General features: G+C 39.7%; 1 protein-coding gene across 1 annotated transcript in view; it reads left to right on the top strand.

Moving 5' to 3' along the window:
* THEMIS (thymocyte selection associated) overlaps window positions 1-7,870 on the top strand; it is a 73,109-nt gene extending 65,239 nt beyond the window's left edge. Inside the window, exon 6 of the mRNA XM_027631796.1 lies at window positions 7,722-7,870. Within this exon, the coding sequence (XP_027487597.1) occupies window positions 7,722-7,870 (149 nt within the window). The remainder of the gene's footprint in view (window positions 1-7,721) is intronic.
* The last annotated feature ends 13,704 nt before the right edge of the window (window positions 7,871-21,574 follow it).

Raw genomic sequence — 21,574 nt, 5'->3', positions numbered from 1 at the left:
TCACGCATAACCTTTACTTGGGAAAACAAACACCATCACTCCAAATGTCCCACCATTCTTCCTTCTTCCTCCCCCTTTATATGCTTAGTATGGAACTTCAGACTTTGAGCAGTTTGAATCACCTATCCTGGCTTTGTCTCCTCCCAGTCTGACATGCACTCCCAACTTCTCTTGCCAGTGTGGCATTATAGAAGTAGAAGAGGCCTTGGCTCTGTGTAAACACTGCTCAGCAATAGCAAAAACATCTCTATATTATCAACCCTGTGTTCAGCACAAATCTAAAACATAGCCCCATAGAGGCCACTATGAAGACAATTAATTCTACCCCAACCAAAACCAGCACAGAAAGGTATTTTAGTATCTGGCTGCTTTGAAATATAATTCCACATATGTTATTTTGTGACTTTAAAAATCTCCCTTTCAGGCTTCATTTTGTCAATGTTTAATGAATTGATTAGATTTTATAAGGGTAAATGGTGAAGCTTACATATTGGTAGCTACAAAGGACAGCATCTCTGTTTAAACCTCACCAAAAAAAAGAAAAAAAGAGTACCAGCATGGGTTAATGTGGTACTCATTTTTGTCAAGGATTTTTGTCGAGGGAACTACCTGCAAATCACTGAGGCTTGAGTTTGAAAACCACTGTGCATGCTACAGGGATCAGTCAGATCACGTGCATGGGTTAGTTTCTGTGGGATGAGGCAGGCATGGGAAGCAGGGGGAACACACCTGAAGAAAACATGACCAAAGCTTCCTTACTGAAGTAAGCCAGACATAAAGCTTATGCTGAGGACACAGAAGTCAATGCTTGTGTAGGTGCTTTACTTGATGGGTCTAGACTCCTCACAGACATGGAAAGTCACACAGGCTAAAGTTTCAAAATGGCTTTACAGTCAAGATTCTTCAAATATTTTTCTGAACACAGCTGCTCGGTTCATGCAGTGAGAAGTGGAGTCGTACAGTCACTTCCTGTGCCTCTTACCTGCCGTAGAAAGAGGGCTGCCTCTGTCAGCCATGCTACAAGCAAAGTTTCTTCCTTCTCCTTCATGTTGCTTGTTAGCTAATGCAGTTAGTGGCTCTGGACACTAGAAAACAGACTTGGACTTTCTGCAACAGTTCATTATTTGGACCTTCTACTGAACATGTTTCAGCACGATGTTGAAACGAAACAATATTGCTGACTGTCTGAGCTGTCCTACTTGAAGTCTGCCTGCCACCTCTCTCTATATTCACTCAGAGGCACTAGCATTTAGTGTTTTGTCCACCCCATTAAGCCTTACTTATATGTCCTTGATAAACCTTTTTCAGACTCTTGAACAGCACTTGATTTTTATTGCAATTTTTCACTTTCTAATAAAAGTCTATTTGTCCCAGCCAATTCTCCATTTGTTTTTAATTCTGAAACAATCTGATTGAGAATAAAGCCTTTTCCAGAGGCTTTTTGAAGTTTGGAAATATCTTCTCTTAGCTATTCTTGCTCTATTTTCTTTACTCCTCATTCCATCAAGATCCTAATGTTTGTTGTAACATCCCTTCTGAGAAAGCAGAGTTTACTTTCCTGCTGGCTGAGATTCACATATCAACTGTCATGGTAGATTTCTGACTTAACTGTTCCTGTGACCAGTAGACATATTTTTTTAAAAACTTAAAGTATCAGTCAGGCTCATTTTTTTCCTATCTATTTATTTCCCTGAGTTTATGACTAGAGACTTGTGCTTTGAAGGTAGCTTTGTGTGTATGACCAAGAGTATTAGAGAAAAAGTGATGTTAGAACTGCTAAATGTTTGCGGGCCTCTGGTACTGCAGAGATTCACAGCACCTAACTTTTTCCTGCTAGCACAGTTCTTAGCCATGTACCTGATTCAAAAGCTCATCAGTCACGTCTCCTGCCTCCTTTATCATGAAAGTGGCCATTAGATAATTTGAAGTTCATCCTATATACTATATTTGCTTAGACTACTCACGGAACACCAGATAAAGAATAACTTTTGTTACTGAAGGTTTCAAACAAACTCCTGGTACTTCAGTTCAGTACACACACAGAAAATCAAGAAGTAGTATCATAATGATTCTTTTTTTGCAAGACTAGGGAAATGCTAGGAAATTGCCTTGGAGTATATCCCTTTACAAACTCTGTCTGAGTTGGAGCATAGTGTGTATTTGAGCTGGGCAGATTTAATTGTCCAAAGAACAGTGGTGGATTGTACACTGACATACCCAAATTAAAGCTAAAGGTTTTTCTGAAAAATGCATGTTTGTTTAGCCCAAAATTATTTGGCTTTATTCAAATAGGACTGTAGAATTATACAGGAGATTAGATTAGATGATAAAACAGTTCTTCCTGGCAAGCCAAGGGATCCCCATGAGTCCATTGTTGCATGCAGCAAGCTTGCCTGTTCCAGAGAGTATGCTCTGCTAATTCACAAGATAATGGATTTAGAAAATATGTCAAGACTAATAACACAGACTCACTCCTGTGGGTTTTGAGTGGGAGGAAATGCACCATTCACTGACTAATCTTTAAACTTCTACTGATGAATGTTAAGCCACCCTCCAAAGCACCAACGTATTTCAAATTCCTAATAAGGATATTGAGTATGTACTCTTAAAAAAAACCCCACAAACTAGTTATAGAGATAATTACTATTTCTTACCAAAGGCCATATAGTTCTGAAAGGAAAAGCAACATGTTTTTCTTTCAGTTTTAAAGCCTCTATTGTCTTTCCTTATGGAGTTCATGTTAATAAAGGTAGGATTTATTATTCTTATGTCTAAGGAATTGAACCTTTTTGCTCTGTTGCAATTAAACCTCAATAGGCCACTAAAAATATTATTTTCTAATATTTGACTGAGTTTGAATCCATTAGAAATAGTAGCAATATCTGCAGGATAACTCTCAGCAGAAATCTGCTCTATCAGCTTCTCTTTAACCTTGAAAGTTATTCTATGTGGAGTTTCTGAAACATTGCATAATCTTTTTGCTCATGGCTTAGTTTCTGGAATTGTTACAGTCTGCGGTAAAACAGTATTTATGTTGATTTTATTTATTGATGTTAGGATATTTTAGGGAAGGTATTTATTTATACTGTCTTTAGGCACTTGATTTAGGAGGCTAGTGGGCTTGAGAAAGAAAAAGAGAAATGGGCCTTCTGATTGTACTTTAGGATACACATATAATGTCTAATAAATTTGGCAGCAAAGATGGTTTAAGAAATTTTTACCCCTGTGCTGTAACTTGCTGTCCCATTAGTTATGACAATACATGAGGCTATGTCACTGCGCTCTAAAACCAGTATTAAAATGAATTAAACATAGCAAACCCAAAAACATAAAAAGCAAAATATAGAATTCTAAATTATTTTGAAAATAAGTTGCTCTTTCATCACAGAGATTTTGCATTAGTGTTCTGAATTGGGTGCAGGGGATAAGTAATATGAATTAGGAATCCTTTACTCTATGCATGTGTGACAACTCTCTCCAGCTTCCACACTCAGCTCAGGCTTTGATTAGAGCAAAGCTGTTATTAGATTCTTTGGCTCCTCTGGTCTTGTAACTATCTTAAAAAAAAAAAAAGACTCTTGGGTTTTGGGCTGTAAACACAAAACTTATTCTTGGCTGCCACATCTTCTGAGCTCAGTTTAAAAAAAGGCAAGAAAATTGCTTAAAATATGGAGATCATCTAATTTCATAGGATGGTGAGTAAATTTTAGTAAATTATATTTAAACATTTTCAATCAGCTTTGCCCTTAACCAAACTCTAACTTACTGTAGAGCAGGGGGAAGAAAGCTCTGAATCCTTCCACATTTTACTGATTTATTAGATATGACTGGTTCTAACTGCAGTAATATGCCGAGGTTCCAGGCAGGAACTCATGGATATGGTTGCAAAGAGGGGGTATCGCAGTGTTATATGTAGTGTAACTAAAGGATACATCATGTCAGTCCCCTCTCCCACTCTCTGGCAGGTTCTCCTCCTCCAGCCTCGTGATGAGCAGCACTTCAGAACCTGGGAAGGTGTGGTTCATGGTGCCCTGGGCCTTTTCCCTTATCCTCTTGCAGGAACATGTGATGAGGCAAGAAATATGTGATTGTTTAAAACTTATGGCAACCATTTCTGATCTGGAAGAGCTGTTGATACACTGGAGATTTATTTTATACAAGGCAGTGGTGCAACAGTGGAAATCAGATCTCAAAAATTTCAATAAAACCATCAAGATAGACTAGAAAAAAAAACTGAGAAAGAAAAAATAAAAGGACAGTGAAAGAGGTTAACAGTTGTGTCTCTCAGGAAACTTAAGATTTTTTTAAGAAATTAAAATTAAGATTAAACTTTTCCAAACAATAGGTTAGTAGATTCCAGAGGGAGATAAACATTACCCATACATTAATTGCAACTCTACAGTTTATATGAAATATTTGGACTGTAGCACTTAACAGTTTTTAAAGATACACTACATCATCACATGAAGGAATGGTTGATGGATATCAGCTCAAGGAACAATCCATTAGTTTTATGGGCTCAGATTCTGCTGTCACTGAACGACTTTCAGCAGCAGTCCCTAAGGAATTAGTTCTCATTAGCACTGAGGAGCATTAGAACCAGGCTCACGGCAAATAAAATGCTACTGTTCATAAAAACACTTTGGTTTATGCATATACTTTCAGTTCTGTGCATTTTCACTTATGTGATGTGCAGAAATAAAAATGTGGTTCTACCATGTTGAATTCATAATATTATTATGCAGAATATTTCATAATTACTTTTTTCAAGTTAGGCATAAATAAACAATAAATGCTATGTGGTTGAATGTTAATTTATACACTGTAAATACTGATCTGAAATATTTATCATAGCTATAAAAATGTGTTATGGTCACACAGCCAAAGGCATTTAGGTGTGCAGCCAACCTTGTATGTACATGAGTTGGGGCCTCTAGCACTTGTTTCATCCAACCAAGGGTCTTGATGGGTTGGGTTGCTTCTGTTGCCTACATTTTGAATAAGGCCAAAATGGAGAGTTATGACAACCATTTCTGACCCTGAAATTTGTGAAAAAACAGCAAGTATATTCTGAGAAAAAAAAAAATCAAATCCTACTCACTTGAAGATACAAGTGAGATAAATGGAAAATTTTAGTCTGCAGAGCACTACCCTTCCACTATAAAGGCAAACGTAATTATACAAATTGTTCCAGGAAGAGCAGAATTAATGAAATTTGGTTTAATAAGTATTCAGGTCTGTTGTCCCCTACTGCTTCTCTCTGCCTTTCCTGATAATAACCAAAACTCTCTTTATGGTGCTCCTATCAAATGCAAAAGAGCAAGTCTAGAGCTATGTGTGTGTTGAATGGCCAACCAATATGCACACGCTGACTTATCCTGCTGTCTGCTGCCAAATGGAGTGTATGACAGCTCTGTTCTGCATCTTTCTCTTTCAATGGAGTAACTAATTCAAATCTTGCTTTTGTAACCACGGTAAGACTTCTGCCCCCTTTTCAAATCTGACTGAAATTGGCAGAAATAAACTTGTAAAAGTACCAAAGTGATTGATGAATGGATAGACAGCATGATGACATAAGCCTTGTTTTCTTGGCAGGCTGACACGACCTATCTGATTAGGTAATTCAGTGTTGAGGGTAATAGATTTTTTTTTTTTTCAAACAGGGAAGTAAATTGCATTGATTTCAATATTCAGAATCCCCATGGGATTGTTCAGCTTGTCTATTCATTGCTTAATGCTTTATTGAAGTGTAAATATATACATTTGAGAAGGCATCCTGCACAAGTTTGGTACTGGGGACAGCTGTGATTTAGTCTGGCCTGATGACATTAATTTTCTTCCCTTGAGCTGTCTTGCTTAGAACCGCATAATTTTGTTTGCACATGTTTGGGAAAGAAGAAAGTCTAGCTATGCCACCCATGAGCAATCTGTACCTTATATCCGTATTAGCAAGTCTAAGTGCACAAACAATATTTCCCTTGCTGAATCACAGGGATTAGCTTATTCTTTCAGTGCCTGTTTTATTTATTAGTTTACTTTTACTGATATCAAACATAGCCAAATTGCAAATGAACTACAAACCTGGAAATGCTTATTAACAAGATAGTGGCCATATGTGTGAATGAGATCTTCAATATATTTGTAATCATATGCTTGGGATTTCGTTTTGTTTTTTTCCTTTTGATGCCTAGATCTGGAAATATTTTGCTAATTTAGTAGCAGGGGACTTGTGGATAAATTGGTCTGTGATAGACTCTGTACTTGTGTGGCCAGACAGCTGCTTGATTAACTTGGTGTTTATTTCTAGCCTTGAAAAAAACCTATAAAGGAAAGAGTCACAACTTCAGAAAGAAATTATTACTAACCAGTTTTTCAGGGAGAGACACATCAGCCATGGAGATTCTCAGGAGGAACACAATGGGATTTGGAGACTGCTGAGAGATTATACAATTATTGTCTTGGTGAAGGGGCATATGGTGGTTGCAAGAGTAAACTTGGCAGGATTCATGTTTGAGAAGCTTGGTCCCATGAAGAAGGACATGTTTAACAAGCACAGCCTTGCTGGGAGGTCAGTTAGTGCACTACTGTAGGTTGTTTCAGGTTGTGTCGTAGCAAGTTAAACAACCAGGAACAGCTGTACCCAAAGCAGCATTTCACATGGTTTTGCAATTTCAGGTGAAACTTTTTGCTGTAGAAATACAGTATCCTCTCAGCTCTATTAAATTATAGTCTTCCTGATAAACTTCAAGGGTGAGCTGTTCTTGGCAGGGAGACTTTGATGATGCCTCCACCACCACCTCAGCTCCAGCTGGTCCCAGTGCCACTACTTCAACCCTGGCTGGTCTTATTACTACCTGGCTTTTCCACACCACAGCCTGAGCTGAGGGATGGGGTGGCTCTAGAGGAGGGATGTGGGGCACTCACTGACTGATCCTTATGGGGTTCTGCAGGAGACCAGTGGTCCCATGTGTCTTGCAGAGCTCCCTCTAGCTTCAGGGAAGTGGTAGGACCACCCAAGCAGGGGAGGAGACTGGGGCCTCCTGACAGCAGTCTGTAGCTCGTCAGTGTGAGCTGTAACGTGAAACTGTTGCTGTACCCAGATAAAAAGCAGGGGTTGCTCTAGCCCTTGAACTCCCAAGAGGCCTCCAGTGAGGGTCTCTGCCCTTTTGGAAAAAGGCTGTTGTTTTCTGCAAGGTTTGTCCTCAGTGTTACTTCAAGCTAGTTTAGGTGGATATAAAGAAATGTACTTCAACACTTTTCATTTTAACCTCAAGCCACTTTCAAGACTATGTCTCTGTTATTCCCTTCAGAAGAAGCAGCAAGTGGGGTTTCTGGCTCTAGGAAATCCCAAGGTAACACCGTGGTTTCCTAGCTGCAGTGGCTCATTTTGTAAGGCAATGAAACACAGGAACGTGGGAGCACATCTGCGGTAAGGATGGTATGTGAATGGCAAGTGGACTACTCTTCTCTTACTATGGTCAGATAATTTTATCTGCCTGCTTTTATACTGTTTGTGATTATGTCATTTAAACGTTTCAATAAACCTTAGTTATATGTGCATAGGTAGCAGGGAGTGGTCAAATTGAGGTACTAGTACTATGCGAAAAACGAAACATTGTTTTCTTTGCTTTTATGATTGCCTGTTTGAATTGTACTTTTTTTTTTTCAGGCCAAGGGCAGAGCCTTCCGTTTCCTACAGTTATTTTTTGTTAATTTTTCAGGCTTAACAAGTAATTATGAGGCAGAAAAAGAAGAGGAAGAAGAGCATGACTACAACTATGTGGATGAAAACATAATTGAAAACATAAGAAAAGCATTTCATGACAGCAGCGTTGGAAATAAGCCTGCAATCTCTGAAGGAAGAAGGTGAGCATAACCTATGGTCACTTATGCAAACAAAAGCAGGCAGAGTGATTTTTCAGACTGAACAGTAATCTTCACTTCCTGAAACAAGAGAAGTTTTTACCTTGGGGCTGCTGCTGTTACCCCAAACGTCCTGTGAATATGGCAGGAAAGGCACCTCTGAGCTGCCACCTGAGACCCCCTGTCACTCTTAGCTGTGTCACCTTTGTTAAAGCGCTACCTATCATTGTTCCGGGGATAGAAGTGCACAGGCATTTCTTCTGATTTGTGCCAGTTTGCTGTAACAAATTGTAATACTCTGAATTCAATCCTTTTCCTCTTTTTGGAAATGGATGCCTTGTGACTAAGTTTAGTCACTTTAAAAGCTTTCAGGAATAATCTGTGTTTTCATTTAAACCTCGAGGTTCTGCTCCGGCAATCTGCAGAGGCTTTAGACGCTAGTGAAGAGAGTCTTTGCTTCTAAAGATCTCTAGGCATCATTTCCAGCTAAACAGAGATGAGACTTTTTCTAGGTATGAGTGAAACTAAGTGGTCCCAGCTCTTTTCACTCACAGCTAAACCTTGTATGAACTTCACTTAATTCAGCTGAATGGCTTCTTTTGTGAAGAGAAACCCATGAAAACAGAGAGAAACTTGAAATTTTCTGTTTCAGAGATTTTAAAAAAATATTTTTTTATGAAGTGGTATTTTATTTCAAAATGTACTTTCTATTTATTTTTAACTGGCATGTAATGTTAATGTTGTATTTGAGTTAAACAATATCATGAATCTGAAATAAGCTGTTATTTTTTTTCTGAAATGCTCAAACCCCTCAGAAACATGACATCCAGGGCAGTGTGTGGTATATGTGAGACCATCTATTCCCCTGCTCACAGCTGCAGAAAGTCCAAAGTTACAGAAAAGACTGAAAAATGAAACAAAGTAGTATGTTTCATATAACACATTATTTCCTCAGTCCACATACCAGTGAGGGTAGGGTCTCGCTCTATCATGTAAAGAAGCTGAGAAAGAGAGAATTAAATTCTCTTTTGACTAAAATACCCCTTGCAGCTATAGGTATTAAAGGAAAAGCATGCTCTCAAGAAGCAAGCCAGGTAGAGGATCAGCATCTGATTATAGTACTTACTGTTATGGTATCAGCTTCTTTAAGTCTTTATCCACCTGCCCTTTAAACTCCCTATCAATGGAGGTAAGGTTTCACTTTATAAGTTGTCTTCTAGTGGGGCTCTAGCAAAACATGAAAGAAAGGACCTTTGCCACCTTGAGGGAGATCATTGTTGGATTATAAAGCAGTCTCATAAATTATCATCCTTGATGGCTCACACAAGTATCCACCCTCTGAAATTATTAGCTAAGGAGCATGTGGCTCCTCCAGCTGCTGGTCTCCCCCAGCCATAAGAAATCCTCCATTATGACTTTTTTCTAGCACTTAAAATTTCTATTAAGCTTCCTCACATGTGAGCATTGAGAGAAATACAGAATTGATACAATTAACCTTTAATGTGGATGAAAGTCTTATAAAATATCTAACCAGATAAAGTAACCAAACTAGCTCTTTTAGGCTTATACGTAGAGAAATAATGCACCAAAATACGTTGTCTCTTTCACCTGTGCCAATACTTAATATCTGATCGTGTTAGTTCTTCAAGAATTCATCCGTCAACTATTTCCCACCCATAGTCCCTACTTTCCTCAGGATATTTATGCTATTTTTAATGTCCACTTTTAATTATTTGGTATGTATGATCTATCAAAATTAAATCTATCGATCTAAATTACTTTTAAATAGAGTCATTAGGAGGAAAAATAGTTTTAAAGAAATAAAGAAGTAAACCTCAACAGTCAGGTCTACTTAAAAAACCCCTGTATTTATTATTTGCAGTGCTTCACCAGTGTCACCCTCAAAATCTTTCCACAGTCAGGGCTGAAGCATGCCAGGATGATACTACTAAGAGCTAGTCCTCATCCTAAGCAACAGTGAGAAAGAAAGGAGACTTGCCTCAGGTCATTACTATGTTAATTTTGATAGAAAAAATGTGCCCAGTGGGTCAATGATGTTAACATGACCTCATCACTCCAGAACAATAAGCAATTAAGCAAGGGACTTCACTACAGATGCCTGAGCTTGCTATAGCAACAACCATCATTAACATATTTTATTTAACCTTTCATTAAAGATTCAAGAGAAATTAAGAAAAAAACACACCACCCTGGAAGCATTTAAAATGTGTGGCTTTCTTTTTAACAAGACAAGTTTCTCTTCTTTTACTGCCATGAGTTGGTTTTGCTTTTTTAAGGAGGAAAGCCTTCAGTTTGACAGTCTTTTAGGTGGTATTAAAGATGTCAACAGTGGCTTTTCTTGGGTGTGAGAAAATCGGAAGAGAAAAGGTCCATTGCATTGAATTGGAATACCGGTGGTGCTGCTGTAATGTCTCCTCCTATGTCCCTGCAGACAAAAATGAGAGGCATGCATGCAGGAACAGCAATGACAACAAAAGAATAGCAGCAAAACCGGAGGAGGCAGCTTGTGTCTCCAGTCCTGATAGCTCCTTGTAATCTCATGGCTGAAAAAGGATCAAAACAACATGGTCCAGCTGCCTGGAGAGCTGAAAATGAGTACTAGTGTCAAACTGTTTCAGGACGTTGCTTTCTGGACTTGAACTGCACATAAGTGCCGGAAAAGGAATGGTCTCAGCTGACTAACCTTCTGTGCTTATTAAATAGGAGACAAAAAAAAGGAAGAGTAGAAAAGATAGAGTAATGCAGTAGGGAATGAAAAAAATACACAGCTGTGTTTTCCTGTTCTCATGAACTGAACAGCTGAGGGGGTTTTGTTTAGGCAAAGTAGATTTTTGTATTTTCAATTTGTACCAAATTATTAAAGTAATTATATGAAGCAGATTGAGGAGCAATATTTTTTTTTTTACCTTGGTTCTGCTGAGGTTCAGGTTCCTTCATAATTGAAATGTAGAGCCAGTACTACAAATGAAAACCAGCCTTTCTGACCCTGCCACATCTTCATTAATCCTTTTGTACTCTTTTTCTAAGATATTTCTCTAGAGCTTTTGTACCACTGACCCTCTAAGTTAGCTGTTTCTGTCTTAGAAAAGCCTCTGGCTGAAAGGCTGCAGCAAACTTTGTAGCCTTGGGGATATTGGAGTGAGGAACCCAAATCCATGAATGTAGTTGTGTGTTCTCAGCACTTTTGAAAGTTTCCCTCCAGAGTAACTTTCAGTGCAGATTTGGGGGCATCATCTACTTTGCTCATTTTCGTTGTTAAGTAATTTTTCAACTGCCACTTTCCCCTAATATGTGAAGTGGAACATTTTTCTAGGTTGCAACCAATGGTGATTCCAGAAGGAAGAAAGAATCAAGAGGGAGCAAATAAAGGGTGTGCTGCGCGTAGAGCTGCAGATCAGTTCTTAGCTTTGACACAAGCAGGACTTCAGACAGTTTGTCTCAAAGCAGTTGTGGGTGCAGAGACTCTAATGGCAGGGGAGACTACCACGATTATTTAGATGTTCTAGATGTTCTTCCTGCACGCACAAGCACTGCCGTTCCCCCAGACGGGGGATTCAAACATTTTTATAGTGTGGCAGAGCTGGGAACAGAGCCCACTAGTGAAGTCTTAGTACACTGGCATATTGCCATTAAATATTAATTAAATTATTAATTAACTTCCCTCCAGGCCTACACCTCTGTTACATCAGCCCCAGGGCACACATCTTGGAAGTCACTCTCCAAGAGGGAGGTATCTCTTCTCCCATGTCTACCAGACCAGCAACATGACACAGGCACCATGGTTGTAATCATACTGGAGAAACACTAGGAAAAATTTTTGCTGGAGTCACAGTTTATACTGACTAGATAAGTTCTTTGGCCCCATGTAGGTAAAATATTTCCCTAAACTGCATAAGCTAGAAGAAAAATTTACTGGTATGAGTTTCACTTATTTAGGCAAAGTTGCTGGCATAGCTGTGTTGGAGTCATATATTAGCTTTATTTTTTGCTCTAGTCTTGGGATTGCTGGTGTAATGGTACTGACAAACCATTTTACAGCACAGACAAGCCCTAACTTGCAGCCATTAATTTCACTCGAGCTCATTCACCTGTACTCTCTGTGCAATTTTTAGATCCGAAAGTAAAAATTCTCATTTCACCTTGTCATTTTGTTTTGTTTGTTTTCAGAAACATCTGAAGCAAAATAATTCTGAAATTCACTGGAAACAAGTAGGAAGCTCTGTCCTTCACACATTAAGATTGACCACAACTGTAAGAAAAAACTACTCATGAAAGTGTCCTTCTTGTCTCGTGAAGAGCAATGAGGCTGTAATTTAGCTATAATAATCCCCCACAAAAATAAACTGCTTACTTGTCCTGAAGAAGAAGTCAAACCAGCTAATGTCTCATAATCCGTTGAAGGGATAGAGTTCTTCTATACATATTTATTAATGAATTCAGATAATAATGCCAAGTCCAATCCTTCATTCTCATTGCACCTGAAATTCCAGTTATTTCCTGAATCACTGTAGAGTATAAGCAAAAGGAACATCCCTTACTGAAACAGCTGCATGGTTGTTTCCTTAGGTTTTTTTGAGAAGGGAAAGGTGGAAAGGGAAGAGATGTCTTAGGTGAACAATTGGCCAATTTCTTTGGCCAATCTTACATGCTTCAGGTTAAGGCTTAAAACTGGAAATTACCAGATTCTGCCACTCTTCCAGATGATGAACAATGTACAAGTAGTACTGTTGAAAAACATTTAATTTTTCCTGGAAAACAGTACCACTCCTCTCAGAGGGAAGTGCTACTCAGAAGGCCCAGGAACGCCCAACTTAGATAGCATTGCCATCTCTGTAACCCCTTGCACAGCTAATATTTAGAATCACACTAGAACTACTATATTCAACAATGTTCTGAAAATGCAGCCAGGAAGGATGGAGAGAAGCTGGGGCTGAAAGGTTAGTGTTCGTGCTGACTCTGCAAACTGAGATAAAGGCACATGCTGCCCTCTTTAAGAAGTCTGAGAAAAGCAATGCTGAAGAACTTCACCTACACCTTGTGGTACCTCATATTCCCACACAGGGTTTGGGGGAAGAGGCAGCCCCAAGCACCTCTCTGCAACACCCATGAATGGCCAACATCACCCCACTGGAGAAAAGGTACAGAAAGGGCATCATAACCTCTTCCTTTTTAAATTAAACAAGTGTTTGTTTTGAAGAATTTCCTTTTACTTTATACATCTAAAAATGAAAATGAGAGCAAAATGGTTGCATGATATCTGAAAGAATACAGGACCTCCTTGGCCCAGATGGAGGGACCTCCCTCTGTGTCCTGCCCCCCTAGCCTGTGAGTGCTGAGTAGGGACCGGGAGAGCCTCTGCTTACATGGATGAGAATCTCAGTGGGCTTAGCAGAGAGCATGTAATCGATGCTGATATTAGACCTGCCACATTCCTGTCTGGGATCGATTTGGGCGAGCACACGAGCTGCGCAGGTATAGGGTGCGCTTGACATCTTTGGGTGGTACTGAACCTAGTCCTTGTATGCAGCTCATGCATAGTGAGTGCTGTGTATCCAAAAGTGTTAGACCTAGGAGAGGTGCATAACCCTCTGGCAGTGATTTGACTTCCAGGGAAAACTATCAAGAACTGATGTGTAAACACAGAGTTGATGTGCCAACAGTTTCCAGACTCAACAGCAACTTGATCAGAGTGACATATCCAGAAATCCCAGACAGCAGGGTGGAAAAAGAGAACATTTTTATAAAGCCTAGTCATACCTATTTTTAGTCCTACTGAGGAGTTAAAAAGCAAAAGCTCACAAAAATGCCTTAAAATACTTTCTTGTCTGCTTGAAAAGACTTTTTCTTTGTAGTATCTTCAGACTTGTCTATTAAAATTCTACTGAATGATTAATTTTCCCTAATGCAAATTGATTTAGGATTTCTTAATAGTCTCACATTAATTTATTCAAGATAAATTGTAACTGATTTTAATGAGGACAAACATTTAAGTATTAAAAGTATCACTCAGAGTACTCTGATTCTATACATATCACTAGTTAATACGGTTTGCATATGTGTACAGAACTTGTAAGTGGCTGACACATCACTTTTGGATATTTTAAATAAATTTTAAGGATTTTTTCACAAAAATCTGTATTTCTCTTCTAGCAGCTCAAAACAGCCCTGTTTGTTTCACTGGCAAGTACAGCCTGGTATTTGAATAAAAGAAATTTGTTGTGCATTTTGCTGATTTTCTTTTTCTCTTTTCCTACTTTTCTACTGAATGTGGTGATGTCATCTGCTGAATGTTTGAAAGGTATGATACATTACTACCACAATTTTTCTTCACTAAAGTATCAGAAACCAGGCTTCTGCAGATAGAAAGGAGAGGAAAACCAACAGCCTCCTGGGCTACAGTGATGGAATGGTGCCAGCAGGTGATGACTCTTTCCTCTACTCAGCGCTGGTGAGGCCACATCTGGACTACTGTGTCCAGTTCTGGACCATGAAGATGACTGAGGACTTGGAGCCTTTGGCATACAAGGAGAGCATGAGACAGTCTAGAAAAAACAAGGTGCTCATTAGTTGCTCTAAGTGTTAGGATGAGTGTGAACGAGGTGGGATGCAGTAACTTTCCCAACAAACCTAGGCTTTTTTCAGACATTCTATGTCAGCATTTGGGATCTAGTTTGTGAACAAAACCAAGGCTCATCAACCCTTTTTGCAAATTCTTCCCTTTAAAATGCTTTCAAAGAAGCAATTTCTCTTGTTTGCATAGATCCTTGTCACATAAGGAGTCTGGTTTTAACACCCTTGTCCCATGCTATAATCCTATCTTGTATGTTCAACCTCACTGAGTTGAATGAGTTTTATTGAACTGAGTGAAGGCCTGTATCTTTTCCTCAGGCACATGAGCCAGCATCGTGTCCTATCACAGAAATGAGAAATAGCCTGGCTGTTCAATTTACATGACACAGGGGGACAGTGCCTCTTGCATTCAGTTCTGGCGTAGAGGAGAGGCCGTGGTGCTGTGCTGTGCTGTGAGGAAAGGGCATCCAGTCTTGCTGAGGAAAGCAGAGGAGAGGGATAAGGCACAAAGTAAGGTCCTAATAAAACGCTTGTGTTTGATATTTAAGACTTAATAAGTATTGTGATTCCCTTATGCCATACAGATGACCACAGTGATTTCATACTGTTTGCTAATACATGTTTGACAAAGCTATAATGTCATTGCAGTCCTTGAGGGACATGGTTATCATTCCCAGACATTAATGCTCAAGAAGACTGCATTCAAGAGGGGAAAGCCATTTTCAGCTAAACACAGACCACAATCACTATGCCTGAAGAGAATACAAGTGTATTTAAATAATAAGATATTTGCTTTGCAAAAGATTGGCATAAGCTTTTGCACAGACTTGTTAGCTTAAAGGCTTATCTCTTTTAATGCTAAGAAGTATTTCCAGTGTGTTCTCACTGAGGACCTGATCAGAAGCAGCTGCTTCCACAGCACTCCATGTGTACATAAGCCCTTAGTGAGATGGTATTTTCTGTTTGGATGATCAATATGCACATTTTTTATATATCCAGCCTTTGTGCCTGGGAAGATAAGAAGAATCTTCTCCCTGCATTCTTCTTTAAATGCCAAAAGCTCTTTTGTTTAAATGACATATGTCGCAGGAACACTTGTCTGCCACAATGCTCCCAATAAGAAACTGCCTTTTATTCTTACTATCTCTTCACTTAACTGATATGATACCTTTCCTACCTCTCCTGAGACTGCCCTAACATTTTTCTGCTTTGGTGCACCTTTAATTTTCAACTTTTTGACACCATATTAAAACTGATCATCTCTGAAGAGAAAGTTTTCTTGCTTCTGCTTCATGTATTAGTGGCTGGTTTTTGCTGGTTTGGGTTTTTTGTTGTTGTTTTGTTTTGTTTTGCTTTTTCCTCTTGTTTTTTTTTTTTTAATGCATCTGTGTGCTGGGAAGAGTTCTTGTGCTTTGCAATAACATGTCTCTTTGATAGGCTTACTTCATATATTTTCGTAGGTTTTTTTATTTTCTAGGATAGCCTTTTACAACTCTTTCTCTAGGACTGATAAACCATGTGGGTCTGATGTAAGTGCAGACTGCTGGCAGGCTGGGTAGGAGGAGAGATTACCCTGCCTTTGCCTTGCTGCTGCTGCTCTTGTCCCAGTTCACTGCTGCCAGCCCCCAGCAGAGAGAGAGGTTACTGGGATGGATAACTCAATCTGACCCTTTAAATTTTCTCATGTAACTTTAAATTCCTCATGTTTATTAAGATTTGGGAGTATGTGGAGAAGGTTACATGATGTCTCAAGGGGCTGATCCCATCAGGATCTAAGAAGTGCCTGTACATGTGCACGCCTTGTTCCCATGTCCTCTTGTGACATTGTCCCTGAGGCTCTGGATGCAGCAGTGCCAGCCACTGGAGGCTCAGACCAACCTCAGAAAGCAGTAACTCTTCCTAGGGCAGCCTCAGATGTTATGGTCTTTCTTTCTAGGAAATGGTGTTCCTCTGTAAACCCCCTGGTCCCTATGGTGCAGAGGAAGGGTCTGAGTGGAGCTCAGAGGATTGCCCCTCATGGGGCACTGCAGCTACTTTGTCAGCAAAAAGATTCTTCTGCTTTCCCCCCTTATTTCAGCTGCCTGTTCTTCTTAGCTTCAGTGATCACATCTGTTAGTATTTTGAGATCTAACATCGCACAAAAGGAGAGGTAGAAGGAGCCTTTCTTTCTAAAATGACTTTCCTAGTCCAGAAGGCTGGTTTATACTGCCACTATCTGTCCACCGTACCTGCTGCAGCCCCTTCCTGCAAACATGCACACAAACAGTTCATGCAAATTTTCCCACAGCTACAAACAGTTTGTAGAAGGAAGTGAAAGACATTAAGGATTTTATTTTATTGCATTTTCTGTCCTGGAGAGTTTGATTAGGCATGAATCAGTTAAAAAGCGTTTTTAAAGTATCATGTTTTTTTTTTCCTAGAGTCATGTTTTAAGTAGGTATAAATGCTTTTTAACAAACCTTTATGTGATTCTGCCTCCATACCTCATCCTCTGAACCCCATTTTGAGTGACTGTCTATGCTTCCCAGCTGGAGCAGCCCTTTCCAGTTGGTGCAGTCAGGCAGATCTGTAGTCCCAGGCTCCCTTATGCCCTCCAGGGATCCTTGCCACCGCTGCCTGTGGCAGCACAGCACTTCAATGCCATGCACTTTGCTCTTGAAATACCTCATGGCCAATTGTATCTCTTTGTAGAACAGAGAATTAAATCCAAAAGGAGCTTAGACTCAGATTTACAAGCATAAAAAATGTCCTATTAGGTGTTAGGAGCCCAAATGCCGCTGTGAATATAGGCTGTAAGCACTTCAAACTTAAATAGAATAGAACCCAGCAAGTGCTCTGCTGTCCAGCATTCGTGCAAAAATGAAGTGGCAGTAGGAGAGGTGGTATCAAGCTGGAATTTTTATTCAAAAATTAAACTGAAGGAAATATCATACCTTTTTCAGTTGCCAGCTCTTTGCACTCAGTATATCAAGGTTCAGTATGAGCTCTGGAAAAGACAACATGCTCCTTCTGAAGCCACCAATGTTAGGATGAGGGAAATGTTATGACTGCATCATCTCGAACCTCACTACCTTTGGTAGTGGGAACTGAAGGTCTGCAGCTCACAACACCTGGTGAGAGGGGCAGGCAGCACTCCCTGGTCTAAAAAAGTAATGGATCAGTTTAGGCTTGGGAAATGCGGGAGTTTTTTAATGTTGTGCACTACAGTTAGAGTACTTACATTAGGTCCTTTTGTTTTCTGTCAGAGTGCAAATCTACATCTTCTTCCCAGCAAAACCTCCTAGCTGCCAGATTAGAGGCTGCCCAGGGCAAGAATGTCTTTGCTCTCCTCCACACCTGGCAGGTGTATGGAGAGTACTTTTTCCCACCAGAAAAAATGCAATAGGGAGCATAGGCTGGGAAGGAATGCCCAAGTAATTCTGCACAGGTTAGGGATCGTATGGAAGGGGAAATCTAGGGTTCCAACTCCTCCTTGAAAAAAAAAATAGTTTTTTGGCATCTTCGCGAATGACCTCCTTGGGTGTAGGCCCTGTAACCTCTGTGTCTTGATATCTAAGAAACCTAAAGAAATGACTGCTGACCTCTGTTTACAGTTTTGTGAATAGAGAGGTATCTTTCCTAGAGAAGGACAAGGGTGCTATTCGCCTTCTGGAACAAAAAAGGGAGATTGCTGGAGAGGTCAGCCCTTACACATATCTATTAGGTAATAGTTTAGGACAGTATCTGTAAAGCACAGGTCCATTTTACCATGACTGTATGCCTAGTTGCAAAGAGTAGGCAAGGACAAGAACCTCATTTCTCACCATTCCTCAGAAATGTGATCATTCCTGTAGGAAGGGCACTGAAAACTGCTCAGCTCTCAGACATAAGGAGCTGATCCACCTAAAATGAGCCTGGGTGACCTTGGGTGCAAGTAGACTGAGGAGGCAAAGGCAGTAGTTCCCCATCAACCCCACAGAGCTGGGGTGGGGCGGATCACTGCATGGTGTTCAGCACTATTATCCAAGTTTTAGGATGGACAGGCTGTTTTCTGGTGGGCTTTTATTCTCCCCAGTTCTTCCTTTATCATGTGCTACATTTAATTTTTAAAACCTCCCTTCTTCACTCACAGATGTTTTTTCTAGTCCTCTTAGGCTTGCTATTTGTAGGCACATATGGAAATTTATCTCCCTGGCTTTCTGGAGATGCAGCCAACTGTGGTTATGCTTTCTTCTAACAGCACCTCTGTCAAACAGAAACTAGTCCTGTGTAATGCCAGGCATTCCTCAGTAAAGAGATTACATGTGTAACAGGTATGAGAACAGAGCTGCAAACCCCAGATTAATGCTGAGTAAGAAAAACCCAAATGCTTTGCGAGTCCTTCTTGCTGGGCAAACCCCTGCTTTGGTAGTTATCAGCTTTTACTAGCTCCAACTAGCAAGCAGGCTCCTCCAGTGCTCTCCCATTCCTCTCCAAGGACACCTACCATACCTCTAAGGCTTTCTGTTGCTGCTTTTCTCTCTGTTTCTTTCTGTTTCTGATACCCAGATGTTTTCTTACAAGAATGCATCTATTCCATTTCAAGGTAATGGGCTCTGCTCTACTTGTAAGAATCTCCCATCCCATATTTTATCTAAACTTTTATACATTCCTCAAACTCCAAAGTGCAATCATTGGCCAATATTTAAAGTCTTTACCTAACTAGTTGTTGGATTAGGACAAAGTGTCTAAAATACACAAGTGTTTGATGCTGTATTAGAAAGATGACTCTTTTTCAAAAATCTGAAATATCTCTTAATGTTGTCATAAATTCAGGTAAGGAGTTATTTGCTTTTTTAAAACGTGCTTTAAAAATATTCTCTCAAGTGCAGTTTGTAAGTTTGTATTAATGGCTCTTTGTTTTCTCAAAGCGAGCCTTAGGTTAAATCTAAGTTAACCACAGAAAAGGTCAAAAATTTTTTTCAAAGTTTTCAGGAGCACAACTAGCTTAATATTTTAGCAGCTGGCAGCTGTGGTGATTACTTTTAGATTATATCTAAAGTCTATTGGAATCTAATTACTCTGATATATGAACCAGGTAATTAAGGTAAAAACTCCCACATTTTCGTAGACCTCATTAATGTATTTCCTTTGAAAATTGTTAGCTAATGATGGTACATTAAGAGTTTATCCATTAAGTGACAATGAATAATTAAAACCTTTGTCCTGGGACATTAAAGGACAGAATAGTGTTTAACTGCTCAATGTGTCAGTAATTATTTCTTAATTTGTAGTCCAAATATCGTGCAAGTTTGGGGAGAAAGGACCAGTCAAACTGGGAAAGTGGAAGGGAAAGACAGAAATAATTTCCTTTTCATAGAATCATAGAAAGGTTTGAATTGGAAAGAACCTTAAAGGTCATCTAGTTCCAACCCCATTGCCATGTGCATGGACACCTTTCATTCATTTCCTTGGCATATGGCTAATAATTTAGGAGACATGGAGCCTCCTGAGGAGCTGATGTTTCTCCTGCTGCCTGAAGCTGAATCAGCAATACAAAGAGACAGCAAGGACTTGTGTCTGGCAGGCATGCAGAGGGGGCTGCTCTCCCACCCCAGGGTCAACCTGCTGGGAGGGTGGGCTCCTAAGGGCAGTCTCAGAGGGTTCCTGCTGGAAGGGCCTTTGCTCAGTGGCCAGCAAGACTGTGAGAGCTTCTTTCAGTCAATCTACTGATGGAGGAAATGTTCAAATGTCACCTCTAATGTCCACGGAAAATCCTGGACTGTTGCTTGTGTCAGAAAGGCCATCTCTACAATGGCTACAAATGAAACGTGGTGTGTGAGTGCAATAGAATGAAACTCTGTGCTCCAGCAGAAGAGCAAGTGGCACATGCTTTTCTTCTTCTGATTGAGTGCTGTGGGAGTGAGTTACCAACTGACATGTTGGGTGAAACCAAAACTATGAGGCAGACCTAAAATGGTGTCAGAAGAAATCTGCTTTTCCTGATTTTGACTTATGAGTCTAAGACTTGTGTTATCTTTGACTACACTGTAGTGCAGGCTATAACCTGATATGATATAGCAGGCAGTGGTCCTGCACTCCACCATGGAAAGGGAGCTCCAGCTATGCCTGCTCTTCAGAGGGAGTTTCCATAAAGATGGAGGATCCAAGCCAGCAGACTTCCCAAGAAACTTCCCTGTCCCACCTCCCCACAACCTCTGTTTCCAAGTTATAATTGATTCCCAGTATGTGTTATCACCATGAAGACTGCGATCAGCACTTGGGTCTGAGTGTGCCAGGCACTGAGATTACAAACATTGCAAATATTTCTCTTCCTCGGTAATCAAATCTAACATATGACACACTGCAACAAGAGGATTAGACATGGGAGAATGGAAAAGCAACCTGTGCTTATACAGGATACATAATCACATAAATCAATATATAGACCAAAGTTTTCTTGAAGTAAGTGTAATGAATCAAAAACCAGAAATCTCTGTTGTCATGTAAAAGCAGCTACAGAATGAGGTAATTTGCTTTCAGGACTTCTTTGGATGGGCTCTGCACTACCACGAGGCATTTACTTGTTGCAAAGCAGCCTACCGAGGGAATACATCTGTACTCTAGTATTCAACCTGAAAAGCCTGAAAGCTTCAAATTTGATTGCAGCTGGTCTGCAAAATAACAGCTTTGGTGGGAAACAGTCAAGACATTGGTTTTTGATCAGAACTTCAAAGAAAAGTTTCTGATGATCATCCAGACCATCAAGGACCTGAGTAATTCCGTATCTGGTGGAATCTCTGTCTACAGGGACAAAAAACCCCAGTCTGAAACAGAATATAATTTGCCTGCATTTAATTTTATCTCCAATAATGATACACTATTTATAAAGTCAAAAAAGTAGTAAAGTAATATTTTCTGTGAGGCCTTTTATTTATAAGGAATTGAGTTAAACAAATGAGATAATTAGAAAAATTAAGGATAAAAATATTGATTCAATATGAGAGAGATGCACACATGGTTTCTCAGGAAATTCTGCTGTAAGAAATTACCAAAGTCAGATTACCAGACACATGTCTGCTTAAAGATAAAATCAAACAATGTTGGAACTGCTCTTTCTCAAGAACCTGGGCACTGTCAAATCATCTCCTTCCAAATCATT

Source organism: Corapipo altera, unplaced genomic scaffold (assembly GCF_003945725.1).
Source record: "Corapipo altera isolate COAL_440 unplaced genomic scaffold, ASM394572v1 2b, whole genome shotgun sequence".
In the NCBI taxonomy this organism is placed as follows: domain Eukaryota; kingdom Metazoa; phylum Chordata; class Aves; order Passeriformes; family Pipridae; genus Corapipo; species Corapipo altera.
Note: the sequence above shows the minus strand (reverse complement) of the source record. Positions and strands in the feature narration are given on the sequence as shown.